Source organism: Juglans microcarpa x Juglans regia, chromosome 4S (genome assembly GCF_004785595.1).
Source record: "Juglans microcarpa x Juglans regia isolate MS1-56 chromosome 4S, Jm3101_v1.0, whole genome shotgun sequence".
Taxonomy (NCBI): domain Eukaryota; kingdom Viridiplantae; phylum Streptophyta; class Magnoliopsida; order Fagales; family Juglandaceae; genus Juglans; species Juglans microcarpa x Juglans regia.
In genome coordinates this window covers 19,674,627-19,693,665 of record NC_054601.1, presented here as the reverse complement: position 1 = coordinate 19,693,665, position 19,039 = coordinate 19,674,627, and the positions used below count along the sequence as shown (strand labels likewise).

The 19,039-nt window shown below is 34.6% G+C and overlaps 2 protein-coding genes across 2 annotated transcripts; one reads left to right on the top strand and one right to left on the bottom strand.

The window, feature by feature from the left end:
* Positions 1–323: 323 nt before the first annotated feature.
* LOC121263815 (NEP1-interacting protein-like 1) lies at positions 324–2,294 on the top strand. The gene is made up of 5 exons (XM_041166896.1): positions 324–633; positions 1,167–1,345; positions 1,503–1,586; positions 1,681–1,848; positions 1,957–2,294. Exons 1-5 carry the CDS (start codon positions 480–482, stop codon positions 2,077–2,079), a joined length of 708 nt encoding a protein of 235 aa, XP_041022830.1. The 5' UTR covers positions 324–479; the 3' UTR covers positions 2,080–2,294.
* Positions 2,295–10,581: 8,287 nt separating this feature from the next.
* LOC121263492 (probable prolyl 4-hydroxylase 10) lies at positions 10,582–14,408 on the bottom strand. The gene is made up of 8 exons (XM_041166406.1): positions 13,981–14,408; positions 13,789–13,873; positions 13,229–13,326; positions 13,013–13,110; positions 12,325–12,454; positions 12,039–12,226; positions 11,659–11,746; positions 10,582–10,901 (listed from the first exon to the last, which is right to left on the bottom strand). Exons 1-7 carry the CDS (start codon positions 14,175–14,177, stop codon positions 11,673–11,675), a joined length of 870 nt encoding a protein of 289 aa, XP_041022340.1. The 5' UTR covers positions 14,178–14,408; the 3' UTR covers positions 10,582–10,901; positions 11,659–11,672.
* Between the last annotated feature and the right edge of the window lie 4,631 nt (positions 14,409–19,039).

Sequence of the window (19,039 nt, the reverse complement as noted above, 5' to 3'; positions counted from 1 at the left end):
CCTGAAGTTTTTCTCCGATCCAACAAGAATGGAAAATAGGTGTTTTTGCCTTTTGGTAGAAAATAGTTGTGAGAGTTTTTTTTTTTTTGCCGTAATTCATATATAATTGTTACAATTTTTTTAAAATTTTATATAAAATATAATAAATAATTTAATTTTTTAAAATCTTAAAATAAAAATAATATTAAAATAATATTTTATTTCAAAATATTTCATCTAAACTGCCTTATAAAATGTTAACTAATGAGAGAATTCGTAGTAAGTAAAATAATAATAATAATAATAATAATAAAGCTTTAAATGCGAGTTGGTTGATGAGGTTTCTTTCAATTTTGCTCTTTTCTCTTAAGGACTAAGCATACCCATCCCTTTCTATTTATTGTTTTGCGTATACATTTGTCATTACGAACCAAGCCTTTAAGATCGACAAGACCCACGGTGTATAAATCTTCCATTTTTGCCAATTCCTGATCAAGACAATGGATTTTATTGCACACCCATCTGTCCTTGCTTCGTCTTCATCGTCTTTGTTTGTGAATTTCTTTGAGAGGGTTAGAGATGGTTTTCATTTTGCTGCATCTGCGGTTATTGGGAACATCTTCTCTGCAATCTTCACCTTCTTCTTTGCATTAGGTTGGTTTGTCTTTCTCTTCCATCTTGATCTCTTTATCTTTTGCTTGTACATCATGTTATACATGGATTACAACCTTTGATTTGGCATTATATTCTTGATCCTGTTTTGTTTTCGGATGTGGGTCTTGCAAAAGATTCAATTTTTGGTTTGTCTTGGCGTATGTATTTTCATTACCATGACAAATTTGCTCCTGTTTTTTCACATTTTGGGTTTTAAATGTTGAACTGTAAAAACCAAATTCAGAATTTATTGAAGGCAAAAATGAGCTTTATGAGGAAGATGATTGGGGGATTACATGATAATCTTCTTTTCTTGTATTTTGTTGCCGATTGAATACAATAGATTTAGCATGTACACGAAAGGGTTTGGGAATTTCTTTTTGTCTTTTATCTATGTTCAGCATACATCTAGAACTACGAGTTGTCTTATACGTTACCTTCCAAGAATTAAGACATGAAAACTCTACCTTCGTTTCTCATGACGAATTCTTTAACCAAGATTGACACTGAACGAATTGGTACTTGTGCTGCAGTGGGCACCTTTTTAGGAGCTATGACTGGAGCTTTGATAGGTCAAGAGACGGAAAGCGGTTTTGTTAGAGGGGCTGCCGTTGGAGCAATATCTGGAGCTGTTTTCTCCATTGAAGTTTTTGAATCTTCTCTTGTTCTTTGGCAATCAGATGAATCCGGTATTGGGTGTCTCCTCTACTTGGTGAGCAACTCAGCTAACATCCTTGATGTGATATGACTTTTGTTTAGATGAAGAAAGAATTAAACATTTATTTGTTCCTATTTGGTTTCCAAGTTTCATTTTAGTTGCAAATCTTAACCGTAATGACCCAATTCGTGATTCTCTACAAATTGCTCAGATTGATGTCATTGCAAGCCTTCTAAGTGGGAGACTTGTCCGCGAGCGGATTGGTCCAGCCATGTTAAGTGCCGTGCAGAGTCAGGTAATAATGCAATGCAAATGGTAGACCTTGACAGATTAGGCAGAAATGCACAGACCATTCTCATTTGGTTAAAAACTTCGTTGTGCTTTATCAGATGGGTGCTGTTGAAGCAAGCTTTGATGAGATCCCAAACATCTTTGACACTGGTGGGGCCAAGGGTTTGCCGGGCGATTCAGTTGAGAAAATCCCAAAGATCATTATCACAAAAAATAACAATATAGATACTTCTGGAGAGGAAGTCTCTTGTTCAGTGTGTCTTCAGGTTCATCCACGATTTTGATTCTTTCTAGTTAACCATTACTTTCTTATAGACAATTTGTTTGTGAATCATGCTGTATCTAATCGAGGTGATGAATTCCTCCATTTTCAGGACTTTCAGCTTGGAGAGACGGTTAGATGCTTGCCTCATTGCCATCATATGTTTCACCTACCTTGCATAGATAAGTGGCTCCTTAGGCATGGCTCTTGTCCATTATGCAGAAGGGATCTGTGACATAGTTTCTGTAAATTATACACTACAGATAAGATTTTCTTTTGTTGTTTATACAGTTGTTACCTTTTAGGACTTTTGTACTTCGTTCACTTGAAATACTTCAGGACATCGTTACTTTGGTAGTTGGAGATACCATGTTCTGAGTTGGATCCTTGTAGTACTAGCGATCATGTATAAAAAAATTTTGAGCCACTGCAGTTTTTATTGTTTCCTTTGTTATGTAGTTCCCTCACTTTCTTTCAATCTTTTATTTTGTTTCTTTCATTCTTTTATTTTGTCTATAAGCACAAACATTGTATTGAGATTCTGTAGGGGAAAGTGCTTGTAATTTATCTGAAATGAATAATGTTTTTTTTTTTTTAGTTCTTGATTGTGTCATCTTTAGTCATACCAACAGAAAGACGTGGGCACATTTTAAATGGTTTCATTGGTGAATCATGCTACTTAATCTAGACATATTGACTTATGTGACTGGGGATGAATAACAGCATTTTATCATCCAGGATTACCCATACTTTCTAGTCAATGGTACTTTTCCTTTTCTGAACTGCTATTGTGAATGATTCAAGTTCTATAAGCCATCAAAGCATGAAAAATTTGGTGACTATTTAGTTTGTATTTAGTGTTACCAGTGAGATAGACACCATTCATTCAACAACACCATCCGCCCAAATGCATGCAATTCCATGGAGCTAAGTCTTGTTGGATTATTAAGTCCTGACTCTGAGCAGCATCTGGTCTTGCAGAGCTGGCTATTCATTAATCTATTCGCCTCTCATTTATGAGACTGTACGGATAAGCTTTTTGTGAATTCTTTTGATGGTAATGTAAATGGATTTTGAATGGTAATGTAAATGGATGATGTTAGGCATTGAGTGGTGGTCCACAATCGTCATATATATTGGCTTGGCTTCATATGTATTCATCATTTTATATTTGTATAGGTTAATTTGATAGGATGTGTTTTAAGTAATTTTTTTATATCAATCACTTCAATAAAATAGTAGTGAGGTCCTATTAGGACTCAGTTATTTAAAATGCTTTGCATCAACCGATGTGATTGACGACAATTCTCCTTAACATTTGTGATTTTGAAAGAGTGTTTGCTCTCATGAATTTAGGTAACTCCAAATTTAAAACAGATAAAAATAGGCATGAGAGTTTGTTCCATCATAAATTGTAGGCTAAAACATCACTGAATTTTTTCAATATTCTCTCTGCCAACCCCCATAATCTCTCAGCATATGCTTTGTTAAGTTGCTTTTTTATAATCCTCCCACATTCATTCTAAACCAGTTCATCCATCCTCTTTAGCTCTTTGTGAGATTCAAACTCGTTGGTGCTCATGGATGGAACCCTTTCTCCTCTCTCCGACTTTCCCTTCTCTCAGCACCCTTTTCTTTCATCCTTTTCACATTTTGTCACTGTTATAGACACAACTTCCTTATGATATATCCCACTCCCTTAAAACCCTATTACCACAATTTTATTCGGTACATAACAGTCATTGTTAAAGGCCTAACTATTAATCAAAAGTTTTATGATTTTTGTGCTTAAAGCAAAATCTTAGGATCATAGCATTCCACTACCCTACCAAATAAAAATAAATAAATAAATAAACGTGTATGACGCCCCACTCTATCGATATTGACCCAATGTTAGTTCTTTCTCTTTCGGTAGCTCCACTCATATATGAATATTCAATGGTTTGATAGCACACCCATACATGTTACCAAGACATTTTATTTTAGCATATAAGTCATGCCTTTCAGACTCAAACTCATGACATGTAACTTGTGTTCTAATACCAATTGTTAAAAGCCTAATCATTAATCCTAAATTCTTAAAACTGTTGGGTTCTAATTTGACAAAGTCTTTAACCTTTAAGATCATAACAATGTATGCTCTTACAAGCATGCATTCCTCTCACGAGCCATCTCACTTGGCGATCTAGCAACTCCAGAATTTGGTTCCATGCCTTCTTCTCATTTACTTATTGCTCATCAACGACAACCTGCAACTAAAGTACACATTTTGACATGGGATTACAACCTTAGCCCTTCCCGGCATGGTCCTTGCTCTCTGCCGCAACAGTCACTTGTGTACATTCTTCTTATTTATGTGAAAATCTAAAGAACAGTCGTTTTTCTAGTAATTGATTATATTTTGGGTTCCCTCTGATGTTTATATAAAACTTCTCTTATCATTTCTGCATTACAAGCATGGCCTCTGTTTCTTCTTCTTCTTCTTTTTTGTTGTAATATAAACCAACAAAAATATTAAACATGTGATCTTGCTGGATAAATACTTGGTTACATCTTAAATTGTAACTTAATCTTAGTCACAAGAAAGAAATGCACTAGACCTCAATGGAACAAGTAAAAATTATAGTTGAAGTTCATTGAAATCATCTTTATAGTCTAATTTCTCTCAATATACGTCGATCTAACTTGATGTACATGCAGTGCTATCACAATCCTTCCAATTAACAAGGACGAAATCAGGATTGGAGCTTACAAGGGTCAAGTTGAATTATATATTCTCTAGGGAAAATTTTAATCCTCGTTTAGATGCTGAAATGAGATATGATGAGAAATTTGTTAATAGTATTGAAATAGTATGTGAATAGTAATAAAATAGTCTGAGTTAAAATATTTTATAGAGTTTTAAGAAATGATAGAGAAAAAATTAAATAAAAATTATAAAGTTAAAATATTGTTGGAATATAATTTTTTAATATTATTTTTATTTTGAAATTTTGAAAATGTTGAATTGTTTTTTGTATTTTGTTTGAAAGTTTGAAAAAATTGTTATAATTAAGTAATAATTAGATGAAAAAGATAAAAATTTGAAATTAAAAAGTGTTTATGTTTGAGTAGTGTTTGAATATTGAAATGAAATGGATTTGAGACCATCTCAACATCCAAACAGGAGTTTTACAAAATATCTCAAGAAATTGGATCAAAATACCTTTAAATGAAAAAAATAAATTAAGTCTATAATTGTATTATAATTAAGCCAATCAAAAGAGGTTAGTTATTTATCTATTTTTTAATCTCAAGCCAACCAAGATCTACCTGTATTCCATAGGTAGAATTTTTTTTTTCTCTCTCTTAAAAAAACTAAAATTTATAGTCTATAATTGTATTATAATTAAGCCTACGGTCCTACCTACCGATCAAAAGAAATAATAGTTAAAGCCTACCAAAAGCATAGTGTGTAGACTTTAATTAACATGTACGTGAGAAAGGACATATTGCCTTAAAAAATGCAAAATATCCCACGGGGAGGGCTAGCGCTATTCGAAGGCCTCGTTTGTTTTTAAGAAACATCTCATTTTATCTCATCTCATTTTACTTTATCATTATAATTTTTTTAAATCTCCACATAAAATAAAATAAATAATTCAACTTTTTCAAATCTTAAAACAAAAATAATATTAAAAAATATATTCTAACAATATTTTATTTAACTTTTTAATTTTAATCTCATCTCATCTCTGAAAACAAAATAAGGGAGTAGTACACAACTAAATAATTTGTCCTTTGCTTGAAAATATATTTTCAATGGAACTCGCTTCATACTTTTATATATATATATATATATATATATACTTTACTCTAAAAAAAATTATCAACTCTTTCCATAATTCATTATAATATAAGAATAATTCTTCTCATCAGTTATTATTCACCATCTTACACTTTATGAAAAGTACTCATACATCCTTAAAAAAATTATAAGTATAGAATGTAAGAGTGAATAATGATTGATACATATTATTTCTCGTAACATAAATATATTTTTGGACAAAATTTTTCATTTTAAAAAGGGTCGTTTGTCGTCTCCAAAAACACTTTTTTTGACAAAGTTTGTAGCGACTTAATTAGAACTAAACTGATATAATTGGCAAATAATATAAAGTAATATACATGATAATCACCAGTACTATATGATATTTCTGAGATCAATGTTGCTTTCTGGATGCTTCCTGGCCGATCGAGTTCCCCCAACTTGCAAGCTGCATGCACTTTGTGTTCATTAAGAAACACGAGGATGCTACGTACATCTATATCTTTCAGCACTCTCTTTTTTTTCCAAAGATTTAACTACTTCTTCATGTGAACATCTCACATGCATGCATGCATGCATACTTCAATCACTAAAACATGTGATTTTTCAGCAGCATTCAATAATATTTGATATCATGAAGATTATGGTTCCCTTTATTAGATATGTAAAGATTGATCGAATCATTACACGTGAACACTGTTAGAACAACAATCAATTCATATTCTCATATATGGTACTAATCACATGACCATCCGACCCAAGCATATTCTCGACCGTCCAAGCACTTTCTATTAATATATTATAATTATTCAAACAATTTTAATACATAACAAACACTTCGCCTTCTTTTATTTATAACATTTGGTCTTTTCTTGATTCAACCACATAATCCAATATGTATTAAATGAAAGGAAATGAAGGGTTCATGACTCGTAAGTTTGATATTAACAAAGCTTATGACAAGATTAAATGGCTTTTCTTAAAATCTGTGATGGAGAAGATGAGATTTGCTTAAAGGTGGATTGCCCTTGTCACGAAATGTGTTACCCCATTTTCTTACACTCTAATTATTAATGGAGCCCCATAGGAAAAGTTCACTCCATCTAGGGGGATTAGGCAGGTGATCCTCTTTCACCCTACATTCTCATCCTATGCTCTGAAGTTCTCAGTAATCTTCTTAACATAGCAGAAACTTCTGGTTTGATCACTTGTCTTCCATTGGCCAGAGGTCAAATCCATATTAACTACTTATTTTTTGCAGGTGACAGCTTACTTTTTTGCAAGACAAGCTCAGTGGAGTGGAGTAGACTTTTCAATCTTCTGGACTCTTATGAGAAAGCTTAAGGTCAAAGACTCAATAAAGAAAAGACTTCCATTTTCTTTAGCAAGAACACTCGAGAATATATCAAAGAAATCATCACCAGTATAGCAGGCTAGTCATTCGTATGAAAGAAACTTGGGCCTACCAGCACTAGTGGAAAGATCTAGAGCTAATACCTTCAAAGGGTTATTAGACAAGGTGGAAGACAGACTGAGGAATTGGAAAATCAAATTTCTCTCACAAGCAAGTAAGGAGATACTTGCTTCCTAATCACATGTTACAAGAGCTTAATAAAGTTATGAGAAGTTAGTGGTGGGATCAGCAAGCACAGGAAAACAAGATTCATTGGGTGAGTTGGCAACAAATGAGGAAATCTAAGAAGATAGGAGGCTTGGGGTTTAGGAATTTTGAGAATTTTAACACTGCCCTGCTAACAAAACAACGTTGGAGGTTAGTCCAAAACCCTCATTCCCTTACTGCATAGGTGCTCAGAGTTAAATACTTCCCAACAACTACTTTCCTAAAAGCAAAAATGGGCAACAATCCGTCCTACATATGGCAAAGTTTCTTAGCTGCAAGACCTCTTTTTGAAGAAGGAGGAGAATTGGCAATGGAGAAGCAGTAAGCATCTGGAATGATAAGTGGTTTCCTCAACAAAATACTTTTAAACCCCCAAGTTCACTCAAATTTCTACAAGCTCATACTAAGGTCTCAACTCTGATAGACACAGATACAAATCAGTGGAACAATTCTCTGGTGGATGCCATTTTCTCAAATGATGAAGTTGACCTCATCAAAACGATTCCTATAAGCACTTGCAACAGACCTAACCAATTAATTTGGAGATGTACCACCACTGGTTTATTTACTGTCAAGAGTGCCTATCAGCTTAGTGGAGAACTACAAGATCATGCAAAAGGCTAGTCCTCATATTTGCAAACAAAGAAGGAAGAATGGACAAAGATATGGCACCTGAAGATACCTAATGCCAACAAAACCTTCTTATGGAGAGCATGTCTAGATGTCTTTCCCACAAGAGCTAATCTGTTTAAAAGGAGTGTACTAGACAATCCAGAGTGTTCTATCTGTAAGCAAGACCTTGAAACATTGGAGCATGCACTTTGGGAATGTACCTCAACTCGTGATGTATGGGGGCAGTGTACAATCAGAATTCAAAAGTGTGGATCTTAAAGTCAGGCCTTAAGGATTTAGTAGAGAAAATATATGATATTTTAAACAAGGAAGACATTGAGGAATTTGCTGCTGTTTCTTGGAAAATATGGAAAAGGAGGCATGAAATTATCTTTAAGGATATTTTCACACACCTTCCACTTTAGTGCATCAATCTAAAATCCTACTGGCTGAACTCAGAAAAATCCAAGCACCTACTAGCAGCACTAGAACAGAATTTGATTTGAATGAAGAATGGGAGGCTCCTCCCCAAGGACTTTTCAAACTTAATTGGGACGTTGCTCTGGATAAGGTTCATTGCTAGGTTGGACTTGGTGCTATTATCCGTGATTGGGAGGGCAAAGTCAGGGCAACATTGAGGACGAAGAGGGATCTTTTCCCAGATCCTTTCCTAGCAGAAGTTGTAGCTGCTCTTCATGCCACATTGTTTTGCCAAGACTGGGCTTCAAAAACATTATCTTAGAAGGGGATGCTTTGCAAGTAGTCTAGGGGATCCAAAGTTCTGTTGAGTTACGAGCACATGTATGATTATGGCTTATACAAGATCAATGCTGGCTAATTTTGATTCGTGGTCAATGCAACACATTGGGAGGAATACGAACAAAGTTGCTCAATCTCTAGGAAAGGATGCTCTTGGTATAATGAATACCATCATTGTAATGGAGGAAATCCCTCAATGTATTATTTCCCTCTTAAAGAGATTTATGACTAAATAAAAAATGTTGTTTATAAAAAAAAATCATAAATTTAAATAATTTGAAAGAATATGGAATTTCAAAGGTCAAAAACACTTCTTCTTTTTTTATCCATAAAATTTTGTCATTTCCTCAATAACATTGTCTTCTTTCATTTATATACCCATAATGTTCAGATTCTTGAGTGCAAATAATTTCTATGAGCCGTGTCCTATCGGCAAAAAACTGATGATATAATTAGTAATCAAAGATCATATTTAAACTTCATACAATTAAGTTATAAACAAAATTAAAATATAATATAATTAAAAAAACTTAACAATGTAAACGATGCGCAGAAGTGCTTCTAGCTCATTCAATACACAACGCTATTTTGTGCAAATACATTATCAATACTAGAAGCCTAGAGAAACGTCTTGCCTATGTATCATCAGCAAGTAGATCCAAGCTGATGAATGCATACCCTATTAATAGAAATATCGGTCGCTAACTTTTCCGAAATTTAGCACTAATCTTAGTGTTTAGTTGAATCATTAAATACTTCAGTCATATAAAAAACACAAATTGTAAAATTTATGCAGAGTTTTCGTACACCAACACCTGCCGTCGTGTCACTTTTCAACCTCTCCAAGCATGGAGATTCAATGCCTCTTCAGACAAACCACGAATGCGAGCATGAATTTACGTAAAAGTGCACACCAAATCACATACCGATGCTGACATGTAAGGTATCTATTTAATGAATCAGTACGAATTGAAACGAAAATTATTTTCGTGAGACAAAAGACCTTCTTCTCCTCTCAAAATTCTCTTTTATTTTTCTTTTCAATAAAAAAAAAAAACCATGTCAGCTTCGGTACACAGTTTGGTGCCCCAAATCGCTTGTACCTAGTAAGGCTCTATATGTATGTATATATATATTTGTATGTATAAAAGCATGCAACTAAGTTAAAGAAAAGTGACTTTGGGGATATGAACCGACAAATTAATGGATCCAATGCACCATCTTCTCTAAACCACGTCGTTAGATGTAGAAACATGTCCCTATCTCCTCTACAAACCAGCTACTTTCAAACAGCTCTCAAATAATCCACATGGTTGCAATTGTATGATACAAGATTTATTACAAACAATTCTCTTAGATATCTTGAAGAAAAGTGCTATAATTACAAAGAGATCCCATAAAATGATATGACTGCATATGATACGTTACATCTACTTTACCAATAAAAGTAGTTTTACAATTTAACGTACCACGACAAGCCATGTCAATTTGTGTGTTTATTTTTGTCAATTTTTTTTTGTGGCTAAAACATTTCTCTATGTTGAATATCACAGATCAAGTATAAGAATGCTGTAAATAAAATATTTCAAGAAACTCCAATTATAACATTAATTAATTTTTTTAGAATATAACGTCCTCTAGATTGTTACAAATGGTATTATAGTCAAACTCAACCACATATCTTGGATTGAGTATATAAAGGTGATGAGTGAGATCTCATATTGCTTGGAAAGTTGTTCTTATCCTATATAATGGTTTTAAGGGGTTTCAATTGGAAGGTCGACTGATCATTTGAAATATAACTCAAAATGTAGCCTGGCCTATCCTTAGATTACTACATCATGTACAGGTCAAAAGTCATGATAGTCCCACTAAGCTCTAATTCCAATAGCAATGGGCAGTCAGCTTGACAATTGCTTAAATGAACAAGATAAACATAAAAGAAACATACAGTATAGATTCATTAAAATATACTCTTTTTGGTTAATTGGGCATATTTGTTATTAACAAATCTCCTAAACCTTTTGATTGTTTAAATACAAATAAACAACTCATTCCTTTTTATTAAGTTGGTGTCATAAAATATGAAGGGATTTCGAACAAAAATGTGAGCAAAGGATTGGTAGTACATCAAAATATATCGAATAACGGCACTGAGCTCTGTATAGAAAGGTTACATATGAGATCTTACGCCATATAGTGCTGAAGCTCTGACCGAGACATATGGTACAACAGTGAGATTAGAACTCATTTAAACCTGCCAAAGATGACGAGTATCGACTTAAGGCGACGAAGCAGTTATTCAATATTGCATCAACAACATCAAGGGGACTGAGCAATTTCCAGTTCAAGCACATAACATCAAACTATACGGGATAAGAAATATAGTTTAGATATAGTTAGACTGTTGCCCACTTATACAGTCTAACTAGTATGTGGATGCATGCATAAACATATAATAGTAAAGCCCACACAACCAATCTCAAAGAAAGCCAGTAAATAAGCCACGCTTGGGCCGCTCTCTGAGAAGGAAGAAAACACATATTATAGCATACAAACTATGTCATATTTGTTCCTGTTTCAATTGTGGCGTTACTGATGATACTATGATTAAAAATTCAGAGTTTCTATCCATCATCAAAACACAACAATTCCTGTCAAATCCTTCCAGGAAAAGTGCTTAAAAATCCTGTTGCCTTGATGCCAACTCCAACAACAAAAAAGCTTTAGCATTCTTAACATCAGCCCATCATGCTCAAGTATCAATTTTCATTTTTATTTTTGGTAAGAAATTGGCAGAAACTGTAGCTAAACCAGATAACAGAATATTCAGAAAGATGGTGTCTTATCAGCTTCATTTGCATCAAGCATCCCCAAGTGGATAAAACATTTCAATATCTTGAAATTTTCCAAAATATGATCAAGTTCTAAACAAAGAATGGATCTTACACTAACTACTACTTATTGGCTGCATTGAAATTTTTTAATTAGCTATACTGGGTGAATATGATTACCTTTTCTAAGTTGCTCAAACTTTGTACTCGTTTACGCGCACCCATTTAGTAGCTGACCACTTGTTCCCCTTAATCACAGGGCAACCACCTGAAAAACAGAAGAATTGAACTCAGCACTAACTGTACTATTACCCCCACACATAGTGAATAATGAACTCAATTGACTCAAAGATGAAATGATGCCTAGGAAATGCAGTATTACACCCAATGGAGATGTCACTCTGTCAACAATGAAGGCATGTTGGCCTGGAAATGACTGAAAACTGAACTATCTGGTCTCAAAATCTAAATGATTAACATTGATGACTAACCATGCAACGTGGACTTTTGATATTAATAAAGTTTTTACTTATCAAAAAAAAGAAACAATGATGACAAACCATGCAAACTTGATGGATCTAGAGTGGCATCAGGGTTCATGCTCCAGAAAAGCAGAGCATCACCCATCTTTGGTTTAACAGAAAGTCCTTTTTTCCCGCAATCAGATAGCTCATCCCACCAAGGCACAGAGCTAAAGTTCCCCTTGGCCACAGGAAACACAGTCTCACCCCCTTCTTCAACATCTGATCTGTACCATTAGAGAAAAGAACCTTACTGATAGAAACACTTTGGCCTTCAGCATATGCACGACTGGAGAGAATAATTCTATAAATCTATATCACTTACAGATACATAAGAACCGTAGCCATCCGCTGACCCCCATTTTTAGTATTTAACTGATCCTGGAAGTAGTCAAAGTGAGGCTCATACTTTTGTCCAACTTCATAGTGGAGTACTTGAAGTCCTTCCCCATGCTCTGTTTATGAACAGCTTATGAATTATATGACTAGAAAGAGATAAGCTAGTAACAGATAAACACAAAAAGCCACTCTTCTTCCCAATCCCTCTTTTCTCTCTAAGCAAAAATGAGTTACAACATTTGAGGATTAAGGGGGATCGGGTTTATCACAACTAAGAATGTCCCATTCCCTCAATCTTCCAAAGCTGTTATCAAAGAGCACACCTTCCTTCAATTCTAAAAAGAGGGGCTTCTTAAATCCATTTCCAACTTTTTCATCTTCAGGAAGGACTGAAGAAATATATAAAATTTAAACAATTCCCAAGTTTCACCCTGTCCAGGAGAAATACCAAAAGCTAACTTTTGTCCTTTGCAAAAATGGGAATTAAAAGAGAGAAGAAAATGAGAAAAACCAAATTACTGCATATTGGAGTCCAAAACTTAATGAAAGAAGGTAATGTATTTCAGAAATAGTGAGAATCAGGAAAAAACTATTCTGGATTTAAACAAAAATGAAAGTAACTTCCATTTTGATTAAGAAAAAGTGGAGAAGCATAGGTGGCCAAAACAACATACCGGCAGGTAAAAAGGTGAAATCAGCAATCTTCTTCTCGATATTCCTAATAATTTTATCACGTCCTCGTGCCAGAAATGTTCCAGAGCTTGTACGAACCCTGCATAAATTGTAATCCAGGGGTGACAAATCTGACTAAAAAAAAAAATCAAAACAACAAAAAAGCAATGCAATGAAGAGAATGGCAAAGGAAACTTCCATCGTTAAGAATTTCATACCGACTATCTTTACTCTTGCCAGTTTCACCATCAACAACTGTTGACTTGTGCATATGTGGCTTCGCAAGACTGATTAGATACTCACATTCATCCTTGGTCTGCCCAAAGTAAATCAAATTCAGTATTTGGCAAGCTTTAAGTTACAACAGATCGGTTCCTGATCAAGATCAAACTTATCTAACAGAATTCTAAGACCCCAACCAACATAATATGACTCTGATCCTAACAGGAAACTCTTTTTCTGTACTTATCAAATGAGCTATTACTCCTTTAAACCTATCCTCGTGTGTTCAAAATGTGTATATATGATATTAGAGGGTGAAATTCATAGTTCCACCAAAGGATTTTTATTCGTAGATAACCTTTCTATTCCTCCTAAAGTGACCTATTACAAAATTTCACATATCCTCCCTACAATGCATATATAAAACTGCAGCATGAAGTACTACGAATGGCATATACTTCAATTTTAGTTGCCTATATATATATATATATATATATATATATAAGCAACAATATTTGCAAGCTCCACAAACAAGAAATAAGAATTAAAAGCTCACCAAGAAATTATGGTAAACAAAAGCTCTAGGCTCCCAGGAGATCAATTCCACCCATTGCTCCCCCCTACCCTCGTCTCCATCAATCCTATTAAAACAATAAATAAATAAAAAATACACAAAAAATCACATTAATTTACCCCGAGAGAGAGAGACACAGAGAGAGGGAGAGAACAAAAATTCAACAACACCAACCTATCCATATTGTTCCGTACAATGGTGCTGAGATCGTTGGCCTTCGGAGAATCCCCACCGGAAGTGCTGGGAATCGAGAGGATTCCGAGGGCGAGGAGGATGAGAATGACGAACGTAAACATGACGAGCATGGCGAGGACCATCGCGGGAGACGACGCTTTCCGTGCCTGTAGGCGGGAGTACTTCGGCTTCGCCATTGTTCTAGGGAGCTCCGACAATCTAGTCGAATCGAATTGCAAACCGTAGGGATCGGTGTCGAAGAAGAAGGAGAAAAGGAAGAAGTGCGAGTAAAAGCAAGATCTGAAAATTAAAAAGAGACAGATAACGACTATGCGACTTTATGAAACAAAACTATACAATGCGCGTTTCGGAGAAGACGATCTCGACGAGGGTGAGGTCGTGGCCTATCTACGACGGCCTGTAGACTCCGTTTACAATATTAATATATTGAGTAATATTATACATCACACTTATATTTTATTTTGATTATACTAAATGGTATGTGATATATTCATTACTATTTAATGATAAAAAAGTATATAATAAATAATTATTTAATAATGATAAATATGCCACATCATATTTAATGAGATAAAAATAAAATAGTAATATAATATATAGAATTTGTTATTATAAATTTATACCATTGATTTCTATAAAATAAATAAATAAATATATACCATAGACAATATTATTTGATAAATCGGTTGGGATAAATTTGGTTAAATTAGAATTTTTTTTCAATATTTATTTTATTTAAACAAAATGGAAGAGTGTCAAATAATATATTTAAAAATTACGTCTAGTACTACTAATGAATAATTTTTTTACTTATTTTATTTTGACGAAAAATGTAATAAACTGGATGATTTTCAAAAGGCTCAACATGATAGTGAAACTGTAATATGTTTGAAGGATATTTGTCATTTACGGTTTCTTTTTCTTCTTTGTTTACCAATGAAAATATGATATAAGATGGTAGGAAGTTGTACCTAATGCATTAAGATAGACTTGTAGATATTTGTTACACATGTAAATGCAGGTTTTAAGATATATGGTATTGACGACATTGATCCAGACATAAAGGGCACATTGCCTCTAATAAGATTGGTATAGACCATAGATTAATATAATTGATCAAATTACAATTAGTTTACAACGTCTCTATCAAATTGAGCGTACTTTAGAATAATATGAATTATAAAATGGTTATAAAATAATTATAAATATACCATTACCCATCTCTGGATGTATTGAAAAACTCTACGATTTGCTAATGATAATAAAAATAAGAGAAATGATAGTTACAGTCGTGAGTATATAAATATCGTGCAATCACTTTGAAAAAAACGAATAAATACGAGATGCACATAAAAAATTAATTTTTTAATAATAGACCTCACTCTTTTTTAAAATGATTGTACGACACTTACATACTCCATAATTATATATAACATTACTCTAAAAATAAAACATAAAACGCTAATATTGTTTGATAGAAGAGAAGCAATGAACAGAAAAAGCAATGAACAGAAAAAGCAGACCAACAAATGGAAACAAAAAGCCAATCTACTTTGCTCATTCACCCTATGTTTGGGGACAATTTCAATAATCTGCATGTATTATTTGAAAGAAGGAATTAGAGAACCATTTCGAAAAGACAAAATCCATGATTTCAAAAGACAAAATTGCATAAGATAAAATTGATTTCTGACTATTTACTGCTTTAATACTTCCCAAGCAGGATTAAAAATCCAATACCATGGAGTTCATTTCATAACATACTACAACAAAAAGGGCATTGCGAGCCATTAAAGTTAAAAAGATCACAGTAAAATACCACAATCTCGAGGCATGATACATAATGCAAAATTATCTTGCCCGTGTGAAAGTTGTTTTTTTTTTTTTTTTTTTGTGTGCCGTGTGAAAGTTGTTCTACATTCATATTTTATTTGAAATCCTCACTCACCAATGGATTAGAAAAAATCATTTAAACTTTGCACACCAAGTCCCAGAATAAATTAACATGAATAAAAGTAAAGTAGTGGATTTTACAATATGTTTAAGAGTTTTGCTATGTACAAACAAGTTTGCGTACTAATCTGCGTACTAATATTATTGTCTTCATATTTTAAATTTAAATTAGCACTGTTTTCAATAAAATTTACTTTCTGGCCAATTATATTAAATGAGTGCGCGTATTAGTGCGCAGAATCGCTTACAATTAGATTTTTCTTATGTCTAAACTATCACCGTCTATGGATGAGGATTGTCATATATCAATGCATACCAATGCATTTGCAGGTAACCAAAATTAACATTCTGGAAAACAATAAATCACTAAACTGTTACAGCATTTGAAACAAAAATTGGTCACAACACCTCCACACTCAGAGTACAATTTAATGCATAAATATACAGTAACTTAGCCTCGTGGTCAAAGTGGCATTAATTTGAGAGAGAGCAAGCGGAGAAGAAAGTGAAAGAAAGAAAAGTAATTTTCCAAAATATAAATGGCTTGAACCCTTTATTTTTTTTCTCAATCGGTATTGTGAAATATGGTTATTCTTTCAGTTAGTTATTTTATCATGCATTTGGGTTACCTATTTAACCGATTGGAAGACGTCGTTTGGATGTTAACCCGAGTTCACTAGAAATCAGTTCCGAAAATAAAAAACTTGGTAAGCCGAGCTGGACAAAAAGGTCCTCCGACGAAACTGGATCCCACACGATCAAACTCTTACCTCCGAATTCGACTCCACCCAGCAAAAAATCTTCCCATAAAATAATCTTTCCCTATTTCGACTCCGAATTCAAGGAAGACACTGCTGGTCTTGAAGTTTCCATGAGTCAGTCCTTTAAATTGGAGGAAACACAATGCCCCTGCAATCTCTTTGATGAGTTTGAATCGCAGACTCGAAGGAGAACACCCAGTCCATACAACCAACAATCTAGGCTTCCATTTGGAAAGTAGTTAAACACAATGATGGTCTCGTATTTCTCGCAACACCATCCATGAATAAGAGTCAAACCTAGATGATTAATCTAGGAGAATTCATCAATTCTCTGTAAAACTCACCTCGTAGCCGAGCGCAATGATTTCAGGTATTGACTCGAGAACCAATTCATTGCCACATGACGCCCATTAGGGAGTGTTCCTCTGTACAGAACACCTATAAAATCACTTCCCAAGGCTTCTGCTTCTTGTCAACCAATTCCACAACCATGTACAGGCGAGGCTTTTTCGGTGACATGGGCTTCTGCTTCTTGTCAACCAGAAGAATCAATGACTCAGTGCGCTCCCTGTGCATATTGTTGCAATAGAAAGGGATCAAAGCCAAGGTACAAAGTCTAAGAACAGCAACGAAGATCATGAAGCTGCTCGGCGGGGCTCTGTTATCTCCAAAAATATGCGAGAGGTTGTCACTCGACTATTTAAAGTTCATTCAATAATAATGGAAATGGCGCAGGAGAAGAATACAAAATAAAACAGAGAGAACAGAGAGAATTATTTGTGAAGGCCAAGCTTTGAAACAAGACGTCGAATTGAAACAAACTTTGCTACGGGTGAAAAAGTATCATGGAAGTCGATACCCTCACGCTGTGTGAAGCCCTTTGCGACCAATTGAGCTTTGGCCCTTTCAATTGTTCCATCTGCTTGAAACTTGTATTTGTATACCCATTTGCAGTCGATTGTTTTCTTGGAATGAGCTAATTCCACAATGGACCATGTCTCATTGAGCTCAAGGGCAGTAAGTTCTTGCTTCATTGCCTCGCACCAAACAGGGTCTTTGATAGCTTGGGTATAAGAAGTTGGTTCGGTTTGGAAAAATAGAGGCAGTAAAGGCTTTGAATTGTGGTGAAAGTAAATCATAAGAGAGAAAATTAGAAATAGGAAAACGAACCTGTGAGTGTCATGAGGAGAAGCCTTTCAACTGAGATGATGACTGAGTCAGATTGGATGCAGCGACATGAGAGCAATGAAAATCTTGAAGGTAGGCTAGGGCATTTCTTGTTCGGGTGGAGCGGCGCGGAGCATGGTTAGATGGGTTTAGGTTAGGAGGAGATGAATCTAGGGTATAAGGAGGGATGTGCTAGGTATCTGGATGAATGGGTTCTAAACCAAGAGGAAAAGTTTGAGGATCAGGCTGGATATGGGTAGTAACGGGTTGGATGGGGTGGGTTGGTTCGATGGTGATTGGAAGTGGCTGGGCGTCGATAATAACAAGTTAGGTGGGATGTATTGGTTGGTTTTGAATGGGGTTGGATTTGGCGGGGATGGTTTTGAAGGGAAAGGTATCTTCATGAAAAATAACATCACGAGAAATGAAGGTTTGATGTGTGTTCAAATCAAGGAGTTTGTACCCTTTTATACCATGGGGGTAGCCCAAGAATAAATATCGGCAGGCATGAGGATCAAATTTAGATCGAGTATGGGAAAGGGTTGAAGCAAAACATAGAGATCCAAAAACGCGTAGGTGAAAATATGAGGGTTTTTTGTTGTATAAAACTTCAGAAGGTGATTTGTAGTTGAGAATGAGAGTGGGTGTTCGATTAATCAAGTAAGTTGTTGTTAAGACAAAATCATTCCAGTACTTTGTGGGAAGACCAGACTGAAACTTTAGGGGTCTTGCGACATTCAAAATGTGTTGGTGTTTTCTTTCAACTAAAGCATTTTGTTGAGGTGTGGCTACACAAGTAAGCTGATGAATTATGCCTCTGGTTGATAAAAATCTGACATGGAGAACTCGGGGCCATTATCACTCCTAATAATTTTAATTTTGATGGCAAATTGATTGTCAATAAGAGAACAAAAATTTTGGAGGCATAAGCGTGCTTTGGAATTGGATTTCAAAAGATAAAGCCAAGTACATCTAGTAAATTGATCCACCATGGTTAGAAAATACTTGAAGCCGTCGTAGGCTTGTAGAATTAGGGCCCCATATGTCAACAAATATTTTCAAAAGGATTGAGAACATTTTTTTTTTTCTGATTGTGGAAAGGATAATCTATGTTGTTTGGCAAGTGGACATATAAGGCATGGACTAGCTTTAGTTGA

Bases quoted from the DNA above. Each gene is read 5' to 3' on its own strand.
- LOC121263815 (XM_041166896.1), top strand. From the start codon at position 480: ATGGATTTTATTGCACACCCATCTGTCCTTGCTTCGTCTTCATCGTCT. The intron at 634-1,166 runs GTTGGTTTGTCT...CTTGTGCTGCAG, and splicing joins CACCTTCTTCTTTGCATTAG to TGGGCACCTTTTTAGGAGCT. The intron at 1,587-1,680 runs GTAATAATGCAA...GTGCTTTATCAG, and splicing joins TAAGTGCCGTGCAGAGTCAG to ATGGGTGCTGTTGAAGCAAG.
- LOC121263492 (XM_041166406.1), bottom strand. From the start codon at position 14,177: ATGGCGAAGCCGAAGTACTCCCGCCTACAGGCACGGAAAGCGTCGTCT. The intron at 13,327-13,788 runs GTGAGCTTTTAA...TACTTTGGGCAG, and splicing joins TTGTTTACCATAATTTCTTG to ACCAAGGATGAATGTGAGTA. The intron at 12,227-12,324 runs GTAAGTGATATA...CTAATGGTACAG, and splicing joins GCTACGGTTCTTATGTATCT to ATCAGATGTTGAAGAAGGGG.